We start from the raw sequence: 21,245 nt of genomic DNA on the forward strand, positions 1-21,245 counted from the left end.
CTCTAGGCTTCCTTTCTGACAAGTTTCCAGGTGGTATTGACAGTGTAGATTCATTTTGAAAGGGCTGTGTAAATTACATCTTCATTTATAATATGTCCTCATTACCCCCAAAAGTTTGAGCAAACAGGAAGTACTTCACAAATATTTACTGAAGGAATGAAGAGGAATGAAGGAATGAATGAATGAAGAGGTTGGAGTTTGGAGGGCAGTTTTTGTCCGGAACGATAACATATGGAGGGGGGGGGGATGTTTCTAACAATCACTCACGTTGTGAGTTTCAAATTCCTTTGAACTCTGTAGAATGGGGAAGTTAGTACTAAACTATTTCAGTCCCTGCCATCTGGCTGCCTGAATCCAGTCCTCTAGTCTAGCTTCGTATGTGTGTGGAGGGTAATGAACCCTAGTTTGCAAGCTCTGAGTAAGCCTTGCAATTCCTGCAAACAAATTCTTTCCATTCAAGGAGGTTAACAGAGCCCGGGAACCTGTTGATGCGGGAATTTCCAGATTTTGATTCCTGTCAAAATTGTTATTGCCACTTTGGCCTCCTCTAAATCTCCAACAGCTTTTCTTAACAGTGTGCGGGAAGGAGATACATAAAACGCACAAACGTAATAGCACTGCCATTATTTACTACCATCGTTTATGGTGATAGTAACGACATTGGCAGTTGGGCGATAAAGTGTGAGGAGGAGGTTGGGGGAGGGGGCGGAGGGCCGTGACAGGGCTGGAGAAAGAGGAACTACATCTCCCAGAACCCCCCGGGGGAAAAAAGCCCACGCCGCGGCGGCGCTCCACCTCTTTCGCCGGCGATCCCGCCTCTCCGATGACGTCACAGAGGTGACGTCACGGCGCCTAGAGCGAGGCTAGGGTAGAGAGGCCGACCGTAGCAGGAGTCGTCCGCTTGTCGTGGAGGCTGCTCGGAGCCGGTGAGAGAGGGTGAGCGGGCGAGCAGACGAGCGAGCGAGAGCCAGGCAAGGAGGGGCGTCGCGCGGCGCATAGGAGCGCCGGGCCCCGGCCGCGGCGGAAGCACAGCCGGAGCTGGGCGCCGCGGATCCCCACCCCCACTCAGCCGGACGGTGCCCGGTGTTCCCCCGTGCGGGGGGCGGCGGCGGCTGACCAGACCCGACAGGACTTCGGAGGTGTTGCCACCTCCGCCGGGGAGCCGGCGCGGCCGCGGGCCCCTTAGAGCCGGGCCCGGGGCCCGTGACAGACGGGTCCAGGAAGGAAGAGAGGCGGCGGCGGCGGCGCAGGCGACGGGGCGGCAGCGGCGACACCATGTCATCCCCCAGTCCGGGCAAGAGGCGGATGGACACGGACGTGGTCAAGCTGTATCCTTCGCGGAGGGGGAGTTGGGGACGCGCGTAGGGGTGGGGTTGCACTGAAAAGCCCCCGAAATCAGGCGAGGGCCCTGGGGCGCTCCAGGCCACTGGCCGACCGACACTCCCGTCAGTGCCAACGGAGGCTCCTTGGCACCTCCCAGGAACCAGGGGCCTTTCTCGGCTCCCCTTTATCTGAAGCACCCCGAAATACGCGTGGCTTTGCTCCTCCTGTGCCCCCAGAGCCCGTGACTTTCTGCACGACGTTTGGACTCCCAAGACGGCCTATTTATGTATTTATTCATTTTTTGGTCAGGACGAGTCGGCTCACTGTGCCCTCACCGAGCCTGTCTTCAGAGGCTCTGTTTCCTGTTTGCTAGCTCTGGATTTAGGGGCGCAAGGTGGAAATTTCCGAGAGGGAAGCCTTTCTCCCCTTCCGGAGGCCGTCCCCATTGGCTCCACTCGCAGTGCTGCTTGAACTGGGGTAACTCAGGCGACCTCCTTTATCCCTAATTCCTTTCTATATTAGGAAGAGAGTCCTCTGCTCAGGGCCCCTCTTCTAATAAAGAGCTCTGTGTGCTTTAACGCGGAGACTCCTGCTCAGCGTTCTGGTTCCTCCGAGAGCCTTCTTCTTTTCCTTTGCACTGACAAAGCGTAGCCCACCCGTAGTTGTAAGCAGTGAGGACCCCAGGCCCCTCCAGCCAGCCCACCCTCCATATTGTGGATCTGACAGCTGGGAGGAAGGAGAGAAAGACGAGCACCCGGACAAAATAGCCCTTGTGCGAGCCACTTAAGCAAAACTCCCTCTGTGAGGGTAAGGTTCTTGGGGATTGTTTGCCCAGATCTTGCCAAGTGACACCCTTTATTTTCTACCCTCCTTTCTCCCCAACTTAGACACCGAGGTTGCAGTGGAAAAGCTATTACTGATAAGAGTCGTTTCAAGGCAGTGGTTTTGGTTGCAGTCCAGACTGATTATTTCATGACTAGCTAGAGAAATTCGCGAAGGTTCCTGAGACAAATCGAGGATTTTTTTTTTTTTTTGAGGGCTAATTTAGAGGGGGGGTGGGAGGATCTCGGTGTTCTGAATAGCTAATCCCTGGAGAGTCGGGGTAGTGGGGGTAAGAGGGGTGAAGTGTGTGAAAGGCTGTTTAAAAAAAGTCCTGTCTCCTGTTTCTTTTTCTGCTTCACCCCCATCCCCCAACCATTTCCCCCTGTTGCAGGGTTTTGTTTATATAACTCAAGTTGTTTGGCTAGATTCTTCAGGTGAATTCTTTCTTTTATTTGTTACCTACCGGTTTTGATTGACTGTTGTAGCTTTTTGTAGAGATCAAAGATGATTGTCAGATATTCTGAATTTACTGAAGTTTTTAAAAAGTAGTTTTTGCATACAGTTTGAAAAATGGGGGATGGGAGGGCAGTTGCCTGGGCAAGAGATTTTTTTTCCCCATAATCTTTTCAGGAATAATAAAGTGTTTTCCTACTGAGGGAAAACTTGGCTAGAAATTAAGAATAGTAGAAAAACTTGTAAGTTTAGGATTTTGTGTGTGTGTGTGTGGGGGGGGAATAGGAATCAGTGAGAAGCAAGTTACTTATCTAGGCACAAGTGAAATCAAGTCCTATGAGCTGTTTGTGGCTGTGATTGTTTTATAAATGGGTGAATGATGCCAGTAATGTGGACTTTTCATGAGGTTGCAGGAAAACTTGTAACTGTACATTTTAGACAAAGCAGTTTGGGGATTTATTTTTGTTTAGAAACTAGTAAATGACATGGTGGCAGACTTGTGAGTTATTTTTATCTTGAATTGAGAGTTACTTCACACCTAATGCAAATTTCTCCTTAATGTATAATTGGGATGGAGGGAGGGGAGAGAATTCCAGCTGTTTTTGATTGATGTCAGGTCTTCAAATTACATACATACATAAATTTCTAAGCGATCGAGGATAAAGAGTGAGGCCTAACTTGACCTGATGCCTTTTCCATGCAGTGCCTTTTGTTCATTTAGTAGTTGTGGCATCTAAAATGATTACTGCTTTAGGACTCGGGGTGTGGGGTGTGTGTGTGGAGAAGGAGAGGAAAACAGACAAAGAACAGCAGGATGTCTTTTTTTCCCTCCCCCTGAGTGGCTTATTTCATAGCTTATTTTTAGTAGAAGATGAAGAAAGGCAAAGATGCATTGGCCTTCTGTTCTTTCCCCACCTTCCTTCGTGCTGACAAAAGAAAGCAGAGGCGCTTTAAAATTGGAGATCTCTGAGACAGGAGAATAACAGTCGGGTTTTGAAAGCAAGAGGTTATCTTTTTGTTTAGTGTTTGTTATTTTCTGGTCTAGGGTAGTTTAGAAGTTAAAAATTTCAGATTCCCTTTTGTGTGTGTGTGTCTATTGTGAGACAGAGATTTTGTGGCCTCATTTCTCAGTTGAATTCACATCAGCACGCCCAAATGGAGCTCACAGTTTTTGAGTAAGGTATACTTAATTAAAAATTTAAGGGAAAATCCCCCAACCTACTACTGAAATGAGTACAATTGTATGACGGGGCTGAGGGTTAAGAATGAAATATGGTAGAGAAAAAGTGGGAAGGAAAGGTCTGAAGGAATGTACTGTACTTCTTGCCCCTCATTGCCCCTTGATGATTTCCTTGGTGTGGAGGCTGATAGCTGCCTTCATTGCAATCTCCTGTTTCAGCCCATTTTTGCCTGTCTCCTGGGCGTAATTATACCACCACGATTTACAGCCTGGCAGGGAATCTGTATAGTAGGAAAGTAGCGGTATGGGGGTAGGGAGAGAAGAGGATGTGTAACTAATTGGCTGCTGCCTTACACCACCTTGCTAGGTTCTTTCCAGACACTGGTTGTTGTCTGTGATAGTTCTTTTGTGATGGGTTGGTAGGAAGAGGGCTGACTCCCAAGTTAGGCAGGGAGTGAGTGTTTTGCACTGATGCACTTAATAATCTGCTGGGCGATTATGCTCTGAAACTCTGACTCATTCATTGTTTCTCTTCTGTTCCTTAGCTAAGGGTTGTGCAAACCTCACCAGAAGCCTAGAAACTGATTTACATGACTTTTGGACACTGAAGGAATGTGTCCCAATCAGAAAACTGAACTGGTAGCCCAAATCCTGTGGCAGATAGTGCAGCCATTTGTTTTGCAAAGTCAGATAGATGGATAGTCTGCAATAACAAGATAACCAGCCTCTGAGGCTTCCATCTCCTACCCCCTGATTATTTAGATTGTCTGAGAATTGGGACTCTGGTGACCTTAAAGCGTGATTTGCCCTAAAGGAATATCAGTTTAAGTTCTCCCTAGTGGAGGAACAAACAGCTCAGATTACACAGGCTTCCTTGTTGGTGGGGGTTACTCGTCTCACCCTGTTGCACAGTTCTGGTGATCCTTTTATCTGAGAACCAGTGGCCTCAGCTGAAGGCTAGAGCTGCTTGTTTTGGAAAAGCGTATGCAGGCAAAAGGCCGCAGGCACAGCTCCTCGCAGTTCATTGGCCGCTCTGTTACTACCCGGAAAAGGAGGAGGGGTGGAGCTACCAAACAGCTGATGGAGTGTGTGTGTGACTAGAGTGTGTTTACATACAAAAGAGGTGGGGGTTGGGGAGGCCTGAGAAGCTCTACTGACCAAGTGTATTTTCAAAGTGTAAAGAAAAACCCGATCTGTTAGATTCAAGAACTGTTCAGAAAAACCAGAGAAGTGGGTCTGATCATAATGGAGATTTGGCATATATCATATTTGTTTTTGGTGGAGATTTGAAACAACCTATCCCAAATACGTTCAAAGATTGTCTTTCATGGGTAGTCTAGTAACAAAGCAAGACCTACCTCTTTTTTTTGGGGGGGGTCCGATCGTGGGGCCTGAACTCTGGGCCTGGGCGCTGTCCCTCAACTCCAGCTCAAGGCTAGCGCTCTACCACTTGAGCCACACAGCGCCACTTCTGGCTTTTTTCTTATGTGGTGCTGAGGAATCGACCTCAGGGCCTCGAGCTTGCAAGGCAAGTGCTCTACCACTGAGCCACCTTCCCAGCCCCAAGACCTACCTCTTTAAATGTATTTCAGCTGAGTTCAAAGGTATAGAAATATAAGCTCTCAGAGAAGATTCAACTCTGGTGGAAAGGGAGGGGCATTTACAGTCTACTCATTAACAGCAGGAGTGAATTTTACAGAATGCTGGTAGCTGCTTTAGGGTTGTAGAGGTTTATGTAAAATGTTCAAATACTTCAATTTTTGTGCACCTGCTTGGTATTGTGGTTTAGTAGTAAAAAAACAGTGTGGGTGGTCATGGTGGTTATGAAATTGATTTTTTTTTTAATCAGAAAGGACAATCTTTATGGGTCAGCACTATATGGATCACCTGGCCTTTTTTTTTTGTTTTGTTGTTGGTCATGGGGCTTGAACTCTGGGCCTGGGCGTTGTCTCTGAGCTCTTCAGCTCAAGGCTAGCTCTCTACCACTTGAGCCACAGAGCCACTTCTGGTTTTCTGGTGGTTAATTGGAGATAAGAGTCTCTTGGCCTTTCCTGCCCGTGCTGGCTTTGAACCGAGATCCTTAGATCTCAGCCTCCTGAGTAGTTAGGATTACAGGCCTGAGCCACTGGTGCCAGGCTCAACTTGCTTTTTGAATAACTAGTGTTTACTTTCAGAATTAAATTTAAAAAATAGAAGCTGGGCGCCGGTGGCTCAGGCCTGTAATCCTAACTACTCAGGAGGCTGAGATCTAAGGATCTCGGTTCAAAGCCAGGGCAGGAAAGGCCAAGAGACTCTTATCTCCAATTAACCACCAGAAAACCAGAAGTGGCTCTGTGGCTCAAGTGGTAGAGCGCTAGCCTTGAGCTGAAGAGCTCAGGGACAACGCCCAGGCCCAGAGTTCAAGCCCCATGAGCAAAAAAAAGAGAGAAAGAGAAAAGTTTAATAGTAAATTTACGTGGGGGATACATATAGGGAATCTGAACTTCCTTAAAAAATTAAAAACAACAAAAAAATGAAATGTGTAGCCATTTGTCTTTGATTTCAACTTTAGCATTTTGCAGTTAATCAGTAGTTATTCTATCCCCAAGTTAGTCTTTGTTACTCTTTAATTTGTGCTGAAAATGTAGGCAATCTCTTTTTTTAACTGGCTCCAATGAAGATTGGAAACCTGTGGTTTGCTTTTTATTTCCTGTGGCTTCTCTTAGTGAGTTGGTGAGATGAAAGTTGGAACAGTTTTTATGGTCTTTAAGCAAAAGCTAAAAATTTTCAGAATACCCAGTATTCTGTTAATTTTTTTTGGGGGGTCCGGTCGTGGGGCCTGAACTCTGGGCCTGGGCGCTGTCCCTCAGCTCTTTAGCTCATGGCTAGCTCTCTACCTCTTGAGCCACAGCACCACTTCTGGCTTTTTTCTTTTTGCTTATGTGGTGCTGAGGAATCGAACCCAGGGCCTCAGTCATGCAAGGCAAGCGATCTACCACTGAGCCACCTTCCCAGCCCTAGAATACCCAGTGTTCTGAATTTGTCTTCTTCCCTGCCTAGATTTTGGTGACAGATATAACAAACTGGTACTTACTTTGGTTAAGCAGGAACTTACATGGGTAAGCATTCACAGCTTTAGAACATCTGAATCCTGTAATGCAGTTCTAGTAAATTACATAACAGTCTAAAGATTCAGCTTTTAAGGGAAACAAATCTTTAACAGTTGTGACCCATAAAGGTCCCTTTTCCTATTTGAGTATATGTGTTAAACCAACCTATGTTTGTTGGTTTTGCTAATGTTGCAGTTTGCCCTAGCACCTTGATTGCTGTTTATACATACATACAATACAAACATGTATTTAAATTTGGTATCATGGTGTTCACAAATTTAATAGTTTCACAAACTATTAATTTTTTAAAATTATGAATTAAAAATTTTAAAAATTATTATGAAGGTGATATACAGAGGGGTTTACAGTTACATAAGTCAGGTAAAGAGTACATTTCTTATAAGTACTGTGCGCTAACTGATTGCACAATTGGAGCTCCTAAAGAGTACATTTCATTGTGAACTTTCCCTCAGTCTCCCAGTTTTTCCCTCCCATCTTTCCTGGACCATTGAATTTTTTAGATGTACAATCAGACTTCACATTACAGTGCTTGTTTATAGTGTAACAGCTTTTTACCTGTACATCTACAGTTTGTCCTTATAAACTATTTAATGAAAAGAGTTGGATTATGAAAGTAATAAGATAATTAAGGAAAATATAGGTTGCAAAAATGGGGGGAGTCACTCATAACCCTGTCTTTTAAATAATAGCTAGGAATGTGGCTTAGTGGTAGAGTGTTTGCCTAGCATGCACGAAGTCCTGTGTTCCACTCCTCAGTACCACATAACCAGAAAAAACAGCAAGTGGCACTGTGGCTCAAGTGGTGGTTAGCCTTGAGCAAAATAAGCTCAGGGACAGTGCCTAGGCCATGAGTTCAAGCCTCAAGACTGCCAAAAACAAAACAAACCCCTCAAATTTTAGTATGATCTTAATCCCCTGGATGTACTGTCTTCCACCCCTGGAGTTTTCTTTCCTTCCTTTTCTTTCCCTCTCTCTCCTCTCTCTCTCACCTTCCTTATTTTTTTTTTTTTTGATGGTTCTGGGATTTTTTTTTTTTTTTTTTTGGGTCCGGTTGTGGGGCCTGAACTCTGGGCCTGGGCACTGTCCCTCAGCTCTTCAGCTCAAGGCTAGCGCTCTACCACTTGAGCCACAGTGCCACTTCCATGAGCCACAGGCGCGCCCGGCTCATGGTTCTGGGATTTGAACTCAGGGTCTCAAGCTTGCTAGGCAGATGCAGTGCCTTTTGATCTACACCCACAATTCTCTAATATATGAGGTCTAGAGTGGGATCTGAAGAGGGCATTTCTAAGAAATTTTAAGGTGATACTAATGCTCCTGATCCAGGGACCACAGTTAAAATCTTTTTTTTTTTTTTTTGTGCTGGTCCTGTGGCATCCAACAATAATCATTAGTCTTAATTAACTTCTATCATATCAGTGTTTTTCCTGTTAGTCTATTAGTCTTTTCTCCCCAGAATACATTGTTTTCATAATGTTGGCCATTCTATATGTGCCTGCACTATTTTTACTTAATTACTTTTTTGGGGGGGGGGTCTGGTTGTGGGGCCTGAACTCTGGGCCTGGCGCTCTCCCTCAGCTCTTCAGCTCAAGGCTAACGCTCTACCACTTGAGCAACAGTGCCACTTCTGGCTTTTTTCTTTTTGCTTATGTAGTGCTGAGGAATCGAACCCAGGGCCTCATACATGCAAGGCAAGCACTCTACCACTGAGCCACCTTCCCAGGCCCTAATTACATTTTTTATTGTTACTATAAAAGTGATGTACAGAGGGGTTACAGTTACATAAGTCAGGTATGGATTTTTTTTTCGGTCAGTTGTGGGGCTTGAACTTGGGCCAAGCTTTTCTGCTCAAAGTCTCTACCACTCAAGGAGTCTACCACTTTGAGCCACAGCACCACTTCTGGTTTTCTGGTAGTTAATTGGAGATAAGAGTCTCATGGACTTAGCTGCCCAGCTTGGCTTTGAACTGTGATCCTTAGATCTCAGCCTCCTGAGTAGCTAGGATATAGGCATGAGCCACCAGCACCTGGTTAAGAGTACATTTCTTCTTGGACAATGATATCCCTTCCCTTGCTTTATCCCAGTTTTTCCCTCCTGTCCCTACCCACAAGTTCATTTTCAGCATAGTGTCTAGTGAGTCTCACTGTTGCATTTTTCACTCTTCATCCCTCCATATCTGTGTCCCCCTTATCCTCCCAAAGACAGATATACAAGGCAAAACAACAACAACAACAAAAAAAAACCCCAAAAACCAGCAACAAAGAAAAAAACCTCTTGTTTTCATTTCCTGAAGTTCATTTCAATAAGTATTGTTTTATATGATCAGATGCATATAGGCATTGTACCTTTGTGTTCTTCTGAGAATATCCTTTGGGGCTGGGAATGTGGCTTAGTGGTATAGTGCTTGTCCAGCATGCATGAAGCCCTGGGTTGAATTCCTCAGTACCACATAAACAGAGGCTCAGGGACAGCCCAGGCCCTGAGTTCAAGCCCCAGGACTGGCCAAAAAAAAAAAAAAAAAGAGTCCTTTTTTGGTCTCACTGTGTGTGAATGTCTAGAGTGCTTTATTTATTATTTATTTTTGTCGGTCATGGGGCTTGAACTCTGGGCTTGGGCACTGTCCTTGAGCTCTTCAGCTCAAGGTGAGTGCTCTGCTGCTTGAGCCACAGCACCACTTCTGGTTTTTTAGTGGTTTATTAGAGATAAAGAGTTTTATGGGCTTTCCTGTCCGGGCTGGCTTTGAACCGTGATTCTCAGGTGTCAGCCTCCTGAGTAGCTAGGATTATAGGCGTGAACTACCAGTGCCCAGCATAGAGTGCTTAATATTTTGCAACTGTTTTTCCTAGTTAAAAAGTTCCAACAATGCTGGATACTGTTGGCTCTGTAATCCTAGCTACTCAGGAGGCTGAGATCTCAGGATTGCAGTTCTAAGGCAGGCAAGCAAGAAAAAATCTATGAGATTTATCTCTAACCACCAAAAACCTAGAAGTGGAGCTCAAGTGTTACAGCACTAGCCTTGAGCACTGTCTTGGGACAGTGCCCAGACCCTGACTTTAAGCCCCAGGTCTGGAACACACATATACACACAAAAACTCAAGACAAAATTGGTTGTGGTGCTTCACATCTACAATTTCAGCACTTGAGAGGTGGAGACAGAATGATCACACAAGTTTGAGGCCAGTCTGTGCTATATTAAGAGGTATATCAAAAAACTAATGTCTCAGAGTCAGGTGTGCATGCCTGTGATCCTAGCTACCTAGGCTGAGAGGGGAAGGATTGCAGTTTGAGACCGGTCAAGGTAAAACGATTGTGGAATCTCACCTCACTCAATGAAAAGCTGGGTACTGTTGCATGCACTATCATCCCAGCTAAGTGGGAAGTGTAAGTAGAGTTGTGGTCCAGACTTTGAAAGTAAAAAAATCAAATAGGCTAGAATGCCTACTTAGCAAGCATAAGACCCTGAGTTTACCTCTTCTTCCTCCCAAAAATTCAACAAACAAGAGAACAACAAAAAACTCAAAATAAAAATCACTGACTGGGCTGGGAATAAAGCTTAGTAGTAAAATGCTTACCTAGCAAGCATGAAGCCCTGGGTTCCATTCCTTAGTACCACATAAACAGAAAAGGCCAGAAGTGGTACTGTGGCTCAAGTGGTAGAGTACTAACCTTCTAGCAAGAGAAGCTCAGGGACAGTGCCGAGGCCCTGAGTTTAAGACCCCACTGGCTGCAGCTCAGTGGTAGAGTGCTTTGTCTAGTATGCACAATGCCATAGCTCCTATAATATGCCATCCTACGTTGATTTTTTTTTTTTACCATTTTTCTCTAATGAATAAAATTGAAATTAAAATCTTCTACAGAGCTGAGCACCGGTGGCTCATGCCTGTAATCCTAACTAGTATGGAGGCAAGGTCTGAGGATTGCAGTTTGGAGCCAGCCTGGGCAGGAAAGCCCGTGAGACACTTTTTTTTTTTGGTTGGTTGTGGGGTCTGAACTCTGGGCCTGGGCGCTGTCCCTCAGCTCTTCAGCTCAAGGCTAGCGCTCTACCACTTGAGCCACAGTGCCACTTCCGGCTTTTTTCTTTTTGCTTATGTGGTGCTGAGGAATCGAACCCAGGGCCTCATGCATGCAAGCCAAGCACTCTACCATTGAACTACTTTCCCAGCCCCTCCGTGAGACTCTTATCTCCAATTAACTACCAGAAAACTGGAAGTGGCGCTGTGGCTCAAGTGGTAGAGAACTAGCCTTGAGCTGAAGAGCTGAGGAACAACACCCAGGCTGAGTTCAAGCCCAGGACTGACACACAGAAAAACTGGTCCTGGGACCAGTACAAAAAAAATTTAATAAAAAAATACATATATGGGGTATGTGCAGATTACAAGGACCAGTCACTGAATGAATCCTTACAGCATGTTCCAAAACTCTGTGTTAGATCCCTAGCACTGGAAAAAAAAGATGTTAGGGCATACTTAACTGTCATTTTGTATTGTGCTGTCATTGTGTTGGGCTGTCATTGTGTTGGGCTGTATTAGTATCATTTTGGCCCTGAAACAGTCTGGCGTAGTGGTTAAAAAATGCTCTCGGGCTGGGAAGGTGGCTCAGTGGTAGAGTGCCTTGCATGCCTGAGGCCTTGGGTTCGATTCCTCGGCACCACATAAGCAAAAAGAAAAAAGCTGGAAGTGGTGCTGTGGCTCAAGTGGTAGAGAGCTAGACTTGAGCTGAGGGACAGCGCCCAGGCCCAGAGTTCAGGCCCCACGACCAGACCTCCCCCCCAAAAAAAGAGCTCTGATTTTTTTTTAAATATTCATGCATTTTTGTTTATGATAATGGTGGACCTCAAATTAGGCATACTTTTGTACTTGTCAGAGAGCCCACTATTAGTTGGTAGGTGAAATATGTCACATTTGTAAGTACGTAGATGTGACTGACTGCAAAATACTATAGAATTAGTATTTTGAATCCTTCCCTCCTGCCCTTCTCTTCCCTCCCCTCTCCTCTCTCTTCTTCAGAACCCGGGCTTCTTTTGCTCAAGGCAAGCACTCTACTACTTGAGTAACAGTGCCATTTCTGGCTTTTTCTGTTTATGTGGTACTGAGGAATGGAACCCAGAGCTTCATGCATGCTAGGCAAGCACTCTACCACTAAGCCCTTCCCAGCCCTAGATTTATAAGTTCTAATGTTACTGCACAATCATGCATGAAGTCTGCCACCATAATCAAGATACAGAACACATTCATCTTCCCCAAAAGCTGGTTTTATGTGTGTATGTGCATGTGCCTGTGTGTATGTGTATTAGTACTGGGATACTGGGGCTTGAACTCAGGGTTGGGGTACTGACCCTTAGATTTTTTTGCTCTACCACTTGAGCCTCAATCCTACTTCCAGCTTTTTCTGCTTATGGTATTTATGTGGTACTGAGGTATAGAACCTAGGGCCTCATGCATGCAAGGCAAGCACTCTACCCCTGAGCCACCTTCCCAGCCTCATAAAGAAGAGGAAATATTATTATTGTTATTATTTTGTTGGTCATGGTGCTTGAACTCTGGGCCTGGGCACTGTCCCTGCACTCTTCAGCTCAAGGCGAGCACTCTTCAGCTCAAGGCGAGCACTCCACCTCTTGAACCACAATACCACTTTGGCTTATTTTTTGAGATAGTATCTTGTAAACTTTTTGCTCAGGTTGGCCTTAACCTTCAATTGTCTGGTTCTCTCCCAAGTGGCAGAAAGTATAAGTGTGAATCACTGTACCCAGTTATGAATTAGTCTCTAGATATTGATGATGTTTGGGTTAAGCTGAAATAACTGGGTAAAGAAATAATTGGATCATATGTTAAATATATGTTTAATTTTTTGTTTTGAGACAGGCCTTGAAATCTTGCCTATCTCAGCTTCCAAGTGTTGGTTTTACAGATACAGGTTACCATCCCCAGTCTTAAGTTTAATATATAGCTTGAATGTAACTTATTGATGATAGTCTTATTTGATACCCAAGTACAACTAACATCAAGCTGTTATTGCAGTTTTAAAGAAATTCCATTGAAAATATGCTCCTAAAGCTCCGATTCCTAGTTTAACTTTGTTTGTTTTTTGGGTCCGGTTGTCTGGCCTGAACTCTGGGCCTGGGCGCTGTCCCTCAGCTCTTCAGCTCAAGGCTAGCGCTCTACCACTTGAGCCACAGCACCACTTCTGGCTTTTTTCTTTTTGCTTATGTTGTGCCGAGGAATCGAATCCAGGGCCTCAGGAATGCAAGGCAAGCACTCTACCGCTGAGCCACCTTCTCAGCCCCCTAGTTGAGTCAGCTCTACTTCTCCCTCTTTTTATCTCCCTCTTTTAAGTAATTCATTAGAGATAAGAGTCACGGACTTTCCTGCCCAGGCTGGCTACAAACTATGATCCTCAGGTATCAGTCTCTTGAGTATAGGTATAAGTCATTGGCACCTGGCTTTTTTTTTTAAGTGTGTATTTGTAGTATGTGTAGTCTAAGCCGACCTTAAACTCATAACCCACCTGCTCCTCAGCTACTTGGGTGTAATCATATCTTTCTCTCTCTGAGTAATTAATGTGATTTTTCTCCTAGTTGAGATTTACTTACATTTGTACCTATCATGCTGTATTAGGAGGACTATACTGGTAGTTCATACATACTGATTTAATTTCCTTCCTTTCCTTGCTTCTTCCTCGCTTCTTTCCTCACTCGATTTCTTTCCTTTCTTTTTTTTTCAAGTTTTTTATTTTATTTGTGAAGATACTGTACAGAGGGGTTACAGTTACATGGGCAGGATAATGCGTACATTTCTTACCAAGCATTGCAGCCTCCTCCTTTTGTTTACCCTTCACATCCCTTCCCAGCCTCCCCCTTCCCCCTCTTTTCTTTCTAATGGGGCTTGAACTCAGTGCCTGGGCACTGTCCCTAAATTCTTTTGTTCAAGGCTAGTGCTCTACTACTTTGAGCCACAGCTCTACTTCGATTTTCTGGTGGCTAATTGAAGATAAGAGTCTCAGGGACTTCCCTGCCTGGGTTGACCTTGAACATCAATCCCTAGATCTCAGCCTCCTAAGTAGCTAGGATTACAGGTGTAAGCCAACAGTACCCTGTCTAATTTCATTTTCATATATGTTTTCAAGTCTGTATACTTGAAAACATATATGGGTTCTAACCCAGAGCCTTGAACATACCAAGCCTTTGCTTTACTCCTGGACTATACCCTCAGCACCTTTATCTGCCACTTTGATTCCTAGGAGTTAAGCAAGACAGTCAAATTCACTGACAGACAAGTACTTTTAATCATACATACAAATAAGTCTTTGGAGAGAAGTTATTTCCATATACTCTATATTATCTTATATTCAAGTTTAATTAAAAGTAATCACAAAGCCAAATCTTTTTCTCTAAGAGTTTTAAAAATATACTTGGTCCATTTTACTTTGTGCTGTTTAGCTGTTACATATAAAACTTGAACTTATGCTGAAAAAAAAATATATATATAGCTTACAACTTTGATATGTGTACTCTGAATGGAAAAACAGCAAGCATGACCTAACTTTACCATAACTGTGTCAATGAATCAGGCACAGTAGAACTTGGCACATAATTTAGTTTTGTACATTCACTGTTTTTTGTTTTGAAACTGTAGACTAAAATTTTATATTCTCATGAGAACTCAGGGAAGAAACTCTAGGACTCTCCATCATCCAGTATCCCACAGTGTTCCCTTCAGATAAGGTAAAAGGGAGTGCCCCTATCTAGGAGAGCTTACTCCTTTTGCTCCTTTTGCACCTTGTAACTGAAAGAATGACTAATGAAATGCCATGTCTAAGCTGGGGATGCAGCTCAGTGGTAGAGTGTTTGTGGGATTCCTAGCGCCTAAACAAAAACAGCGTGTGTGTGTGTGTGTGTGTGTGTAAGCTGGGGATGCAGCTCAGTGGTAGAGTGTTTGTGGGATTCCTAGCGCCTAAACAAAACTGTGTGTGTGTGTGTGTGTGTGTGTGTGTGTGTGTGTGTGTAAGCTGGGGATGCAGCTCAGTGGTAGAGTGTTTGTGGGATTCCTAGCGCCTAAACAAAAACTGTGTGTGTTTGTGTGTGTGTGTTTCCTAGCGCCTAAACAAAAACAGCGTGTGTGTTGTTTTTTGTTTTGGTCTTGTGACCTTACTGGTGCTTAAACACAGGGCCCTAAGCTCTTGGTCAGCTTTCTTTGCTCAGAGCTGCATACATTCCAGTCTCCCCCTCCCCTTTTTTTTTTTTTTGTCAGTTGTGGGGCCTGAACTCTGGGCCTGGGCGCTGTCCCTCAGCTCTTCAGCTCAAGGCTAGCACTCTATCACTTGAGCCACAGCACCACTTCCAGCTCTTTCTGCTTATGTGGTGCTGAGGAGTCGAACCCTGGCCTCATGGCGTACAAGGCAAGCACTCTACTACTAAGCCACATTCCCAGCCCTTACAGTAAGTCTTAATTGACAGAAACATATGATATTCTGTTTGCTTAATTGAATTTAGAATTTGAAATTGTCTTTTAAATAGAACTAGAAAATATATATGACTGGTATGCTTTTTTTTGCAGTGGGGCGGGGTGGAGCCTGTGGGGAGGTCATTTGTGGGGCTTGAACTGAGCTCTTTTGCTCAAGGCTAGCACTTTGTCACTTAGAGCCATAGTGCCACTCTGGTTTTTTGATGATTAATTGGTGATTAATTAGATTTTCCTTCTGCATGAGGGGTGGTGGTTTTGAATGGTGATCCTCAGATCTCAGCCTCCAGGATTGTAGGCTTGAGTTACCAGCACCCGCTGGAAACTTTATTTATATTATTATTAGAAAAAGAAACCAAGGCTAAAATAAGGAAACCATTTTTCATCTGTTACTTATAAAATCAGTTTTACTAGTTAGTAGTCAGTTTGTTATTTGAGAACTAGACTTAAAACATAGCCTAATGTCTCAGTTAATTAGGTATATTTATGACTATAAGCGTTACAGTAAGCAGGGCACTGGAAGCTCATGTCTGTAATCCTAGCTACTCAGGAGGCTGAGATCTGAGGATCATGGGTCAAAGCCAGCCCGTACAGGAAAGTCTGCGAGACTTTTTTTTTTTAAGTTTATTGTAAAGACGCTGTACAGAGGGATTACAGTTACATGAGTAAGGGAATGAGGACATATCTGGTCGGGCATTGTTACCCCTTCCCTTGTTGTTCTCCCACTATCCCTTCCCTCCCCCACCTCCCTTACTCTCCCCTCACCCCCACAAAGTTGTAAAGTTGAATTCTAGTATACTGTCTTGTGGGTATCATTGTTACAATGGTCATCCTGTGTCCTTATTTCAGAGTTTTGTTATTCCCCTTCCCCTCCACAAATAGACAAATATATACAAGATGCAGGGTACCAAAATCAAGTACAGTGACAGCAGGGGATATAACATAGGGGGAAGAACATACAAAGGAAACAAAAAAAAGTCACATAGTACATTTAAAAAAACAACAACAAGGAAAGGCCTCTTGTGTTCATATCTTGGGGTTCTTTCACCTAGCCTCTTCTTATATGGTCATATGTACATAGCTTTTGAGCTTTTTCTGCTCGTCTGGTAAAATTATCCTGGACGTGTACTAGTTATTGCAAATGAGGGAAACCATGGGTCTTTGGGTCTGGCTTACTTCACTTAATATGATTTTTTTCTTTTTTTGCTGGTCATGGGGCCTGAACTCTGGGCCTGGGCCCTGTCCCTCAGCTCTTCAGCTCAAGGTTAGTGCTTACCACTTGAGCCACAGCGCCACTTCCAGCTTTTTCTGCTTATGTGGTGTTGAGGAATCGAACCCAGGGCCTCATGCATGCAAGGCAAGCACTCTACTACTGAACCACCTTCCCCGCCCATGATTTCAGTTTGAAACATCACAGTAAGCCATACATCAATGGCTCATATCAGTAATACTAGCTACTCAAGAGGCTGAGATAGAGGATCAAGGTTGGACGTCAACCTGGGCAGAAAAGTCTTACCTCCAATTAGCCAGGCATAATGCCTCTGATCATTTAAAATACGAATTCCAGGATATAGAAACATGGGTTTTTGTTGTTGTTGTTGCTGTTTGTGGTGGTGGTGGTGTTAGTTGTGTTTTTTGTTTTTTGTTTGTTTGTTTTTTGCCAGTTCTGGGGCTTGAACTTAGGGCCTGGACGCTGTCCCTGAGCTACTTTTTGCTCAAGGCTAGCACTCTACCATTTAACCCACAGCACCACTTCCGGCTTTGTGCCATTTGAGCCACAACTCCATTTCCAGCTTTTTAGTAGAGATATAAGTCTCACAGACTTTCTGCTTAGGCTGGCTTCTAACCACTATTCTTAGATCTCAGCCTTTTGAGTAGCTTGGATTATAGTTTGAACCATTGGTGCTTGTCATTAGTAGTTTTTTGGGTTTTTTTAATTTATTTTTTATTGTGAAAATACTGTACAGAGGGGTTATAATTACATGGGCAAGATAATGAGTACATTTCTTATCAAGCATTGTAGCCTCCTCCTTTGTTTCCCCTTCCCATCCCTTCCCAGCCTCCCCCTGTCCCCCATACTTAGTAGTTTGATATTAGAGTTTGTTAGCTCTTTACAATGTATATTTGATCATGTGTTGCATCTTATATTCTTGAGGTGTTTGAATTGTACGAGCCCTGTCATTTTTTTTCAGTTTCTGTCAATAATTTTTTTTTGGGTCCGGTCGTGGAGCCTGAACTCTGGGCCTGGGCGCTGTCCCTCAGCTCTTCAGCTCAAGGCTAGCGCTCTACCACTTGAGCCACCGCGCCACTTCCGGCTTTTTTCTTATGTGGTGCTGAGGAATCGAACCCAGGGCCTCGAGCATGCAAGGCAAGTGCTCTACCACTGAGCCACCTTCCCAGCCCCCTGTCAATAATTTTTAAAATGAAATAAGCCCTGTATATTTGTGAGAACTTTTGTCAAGATAGAATGGCAACATGTTATTCCTTACAGAATTTTATGTATTTGATAACTGAAATTTGTATTTTGCTTTTCAGAAGGTAAACTAAGGTATTCCCAAAATAGCAGAATAGTATCTTTTTGTTGTTGTTATTGGTCATGGGGCTTGAACTCTGGGCTTGGGCGCTGTCCCTGCGCTCTTCAGCTTAAGGTGAGCTCTTCAGCTTAAGGTGAGCACTCTACTACTTGAGTCACAGTGCCACTTCCGGTTTTCTAGTGGTTTATTGGAACTAAGAGTCTCATGGACTTTCCTGCCGGGCTAGCTTTGAGCCGTGATCCTCAGATCTCAGCCTTTAGCTAGGATTACGGCATGAGCCACCGGTGCCCAGCATGGATAGTATCTTGTTAAACATTTAAAACAGATTAATATTTGAGCATTTAAATATTTTACCCTGTATCTTTGAGTCCTCTCCTGACTTTTTTTGGGGGGCGGGCTACTGGTTCTGGGGCTTGTGCTTAGTCAGGGCCAGTCATTCTTCCTACTGGCTTTTTTGGGGGGTAGCTAAATGGAGATGAGTATCATGGACTTTCTTGTTTTGAATGTCTCTGAACTTCAGTCCTCCAGTCTCAACTTCCTAACCAAGTAGCTAAGATCACTGGCATGAGCCACTGATGCCCTACTCTCCAGAGATATATAATTTTATTAAGTAGTTGTACAAAGAGGTTACAATTTCATAAGTCAGATTATAAATGCAGTACATTTTGATCACTGTCACCCCTTCCATTGTTCTCCCTTATTCCCTCTCCTAGCCCTACCCTTAAGTTATGTAGTTCATTTTTTACAGAATGTACGTTGAATACAATGACTGCATTTTACTCACTCTTCCTCCATTCATGTGCCCATTGTCCCTCCCCCCCCAAAAAAAATCCCACATTTTCACTTAGAGGTAGGGGTGTGTGTGTGTGTGTGTGTGGGTGTGTGTGTGTGTGTGTGTGCTCCATTCATGTGCCCATTGTCCCTCCCCCCCCAAAAAAAATCCCACATTTTCACTTAGAGGTAGGGGTGTGTGTGTGTGTGTGTGTGTCTGTGTGTGTGTGTGTGTGTGTTTCTGGGGCTTGAATTTAAGACACTCTACCACTTGGCCACAGCTCCACTTTAAGCTCTTTGGGTAGTTAATTGGAGATAAAGAGTCTCACTGACTTTCCTGCCCAAGCTGACTTCAAGCTTTGATCCTCAGATCTGAATAGCTAGGATTACAGGTGTGAGCCATCAGTGCCCAGCTCCTGGTGTTCATTTTGATGAACAGTTCATTATATAGTTCAGAGGAAGTATATACACTTTTGGATTCCTCTTCTAAGAATATCATCCTCAGCAGTGTGTGTGCATATGCATAGAGCCCACTATTATAATGTATGTTTGTATTTTAGATCTAGCTTCTACATGAGAAAACACACGAACCATTTGTCTTTAGGAGCCTGACTTCAGTTAACATTTTCTTCTATGTTCATTCCCCTGCACATGACATAGTTTTCTTCCTAATAGATGAGTAAAATTCCATGTCTGATTATAACAGAGCTTTAATCTTATCAGAGAGTTTATTTTTAAGACACTGGCCTTGAAGTCATGATCCTTCTGCCTTAACCTGTCAGGTACTGGGATTATAGGTATGAACTACCATGCCCAGTCCTATTTGTGACTTTTGTATGAAACCTATGTTTGATTGTGACTAAAGAGCACATGGTTTCTGCTTTTTTAGAAACAAGATGGGGTATAAGGCCTCTTGATGTTTACCATAGGCTGTTTTCTTACACTGATTGTATAGAAAGGCAGAGTATACCTACCATGTACACTTCACTCCAGGCTGTGTGCATTGTCTGTATTGTGAATGGGAAGACATGAGAAGAAAAATGTATAAATAAGGTGTCAGCTAGGAGCACAAATTTTGGGGATTAATTTAGCTATTTTCTTGACAGATTTACTTTTCACATTTGGCTGATTTTTTTTGTATATAGTAATAGTTTAAAGATGATGATATGTGTAATGAATTGCAAAAGTAGTCGTTAAGAACCTCATAACAGAGCTGGGAGCCAGTGGCTCACACCTGTAATCCTAGCTACGCAGAAGGCTGAGCTCTGAGGATCATGGTTCAAAGCCAGTGTCCAGGCAGAAAAGTCTATGAGACTCTATCTCCAATAAACAACTAGAAAACTGGAAGTAGCTCAGTGGCTCAAGTCGTAGAGCGCTTACTTTGATCTGTAGAGCCCAGGCCCAGAGTTCAAGTCCCACAACTGAACAAAAAGAAAAAGTTGGAAGAAAAAAAAAAGCTAAAGCTAAACTACCTTTTCAGGGTTGTTAAAAAAGGGTAGAAATTGGTAATGCAAATACTTGACTAGTTATGGATATAATAGCAATAAGCTCTCTTAAGACTTTAGAGGACAATTCTGAATTCCTGAGGATACCTGGGATTTTGTGCAGTTTATAAGTCAAAAATATGTGTAATGACGCTTATAATCCTAGCTATCCAGGGGGCTGAGATCTGAGGATCATGGTTCAAAGCCACCGAGGGCAAGAAAGTCCATGAGACTCATCAGAAACCGGAAGTGGCACTGTGGCTCAAGTGGTAGAGCACTATCCTTGAGCTGAAGAGCTCAGGGACAGCGCCCAGGTCTAGAGTTCAAGCCCCACGACCACCAACAACAACAAAAGTATGTGTAACAAGCTATTTATTGACTTTGTAATCTTAGTGGTGAATTTTTAGATCTTTGACTTTTAAAATGCCAGCATCTGTTTGTTACTTAGATGCTAACTCTCAGGCTTATGGCATTTAAGGCCATCTTATTGGCCTAAGGAATCTTGTCAAAAATTCAGCTAGTTCTGGTTCTTTTGTACCTTTGCTTCCTTTGCTCACCTTACATTTGAGTGCCACTTTCAGTGAACAATACTCCTTAAAAAAAAAAAAAAAAGCATGCAAGTGACTCATACCTGTAACTCTACCTGTTTGGGAGCTTGAGATCCAGATGATGGTGGTTTGAGGCCAGGCAGGAAGGCCCATAAGACTCCACTTCCAAAATAACCTACAAAAAGCCAGATTGGAGACATGGCTGAAATGTAACAACTGTAGTGCAATAAGCAAAGCTGAGCAAGCATAAGGCTCAATTTAAATCCTAGTACTGGCTCTCCCTCCCCCCCCCAAAAAAAGGTACTAAATATATATATATTATTTATTTATTTATTTATTTTGCCAGTCATGGGGCTTGAACTCTGGTCCTGGGCACTGTCCCTCAGCTCTTCAGCTCAAGGCTAGCACTCTACCACTTGAGCCACAGTGCCACTTCTGGCCTTTTCTGTTTATGTGGTGCTGAGGAATCAAACCAAGGGCCTCCTGCATGCGGGGCAAGCATTGTACCACTGAGCTACCTTCCAAGCCCTAAAATATATATATATATATATATATATATATATATAT

General features: G+C 43.7%; 1 protein-coding gene across 1 annotated transcript in view; it reads left to right on the forward strand.

Moving 5' to 3' along the window:
- The first annotated feature begins 852 nt into the window (after positions 1–852).
- Ube2h (ubiquitin-conjugating enzyme E2H) overlaps positions 853–21,245 on the forward strand; it is a 93,179-nt gene continuing 72,786 nt past the window's right edge. The window contains exon 1 of the mRNA XM_013036425.1: positions 853–1,328. Coding sequence (XP_012891879.1) covers positions 1,276–1,328 — 53 coding nt within the window. The 5' untranslated portion in view covers positions 853–1,275. The remainder of the gene's footprint in view (positions 1,329–21,245) is intronic.

The sequence above is a fragment of the Dipodomys ordii genome, unplaced genomic scaffold (genome assembly GCF_000151885.1).
Source record: "Dipodomys ordii isolate 6190 unplaced genomic scaffold, Dord_2.0 Scaffold285, whole genome shotgun sequence".
In the NCBI taxonomy this organism is placed as follows: Eukaryota; Metazoa; Chordata; class Mammalia; order Rodentia; family Heteromyidae; genus Dipodomys; species Dipodomys ordii.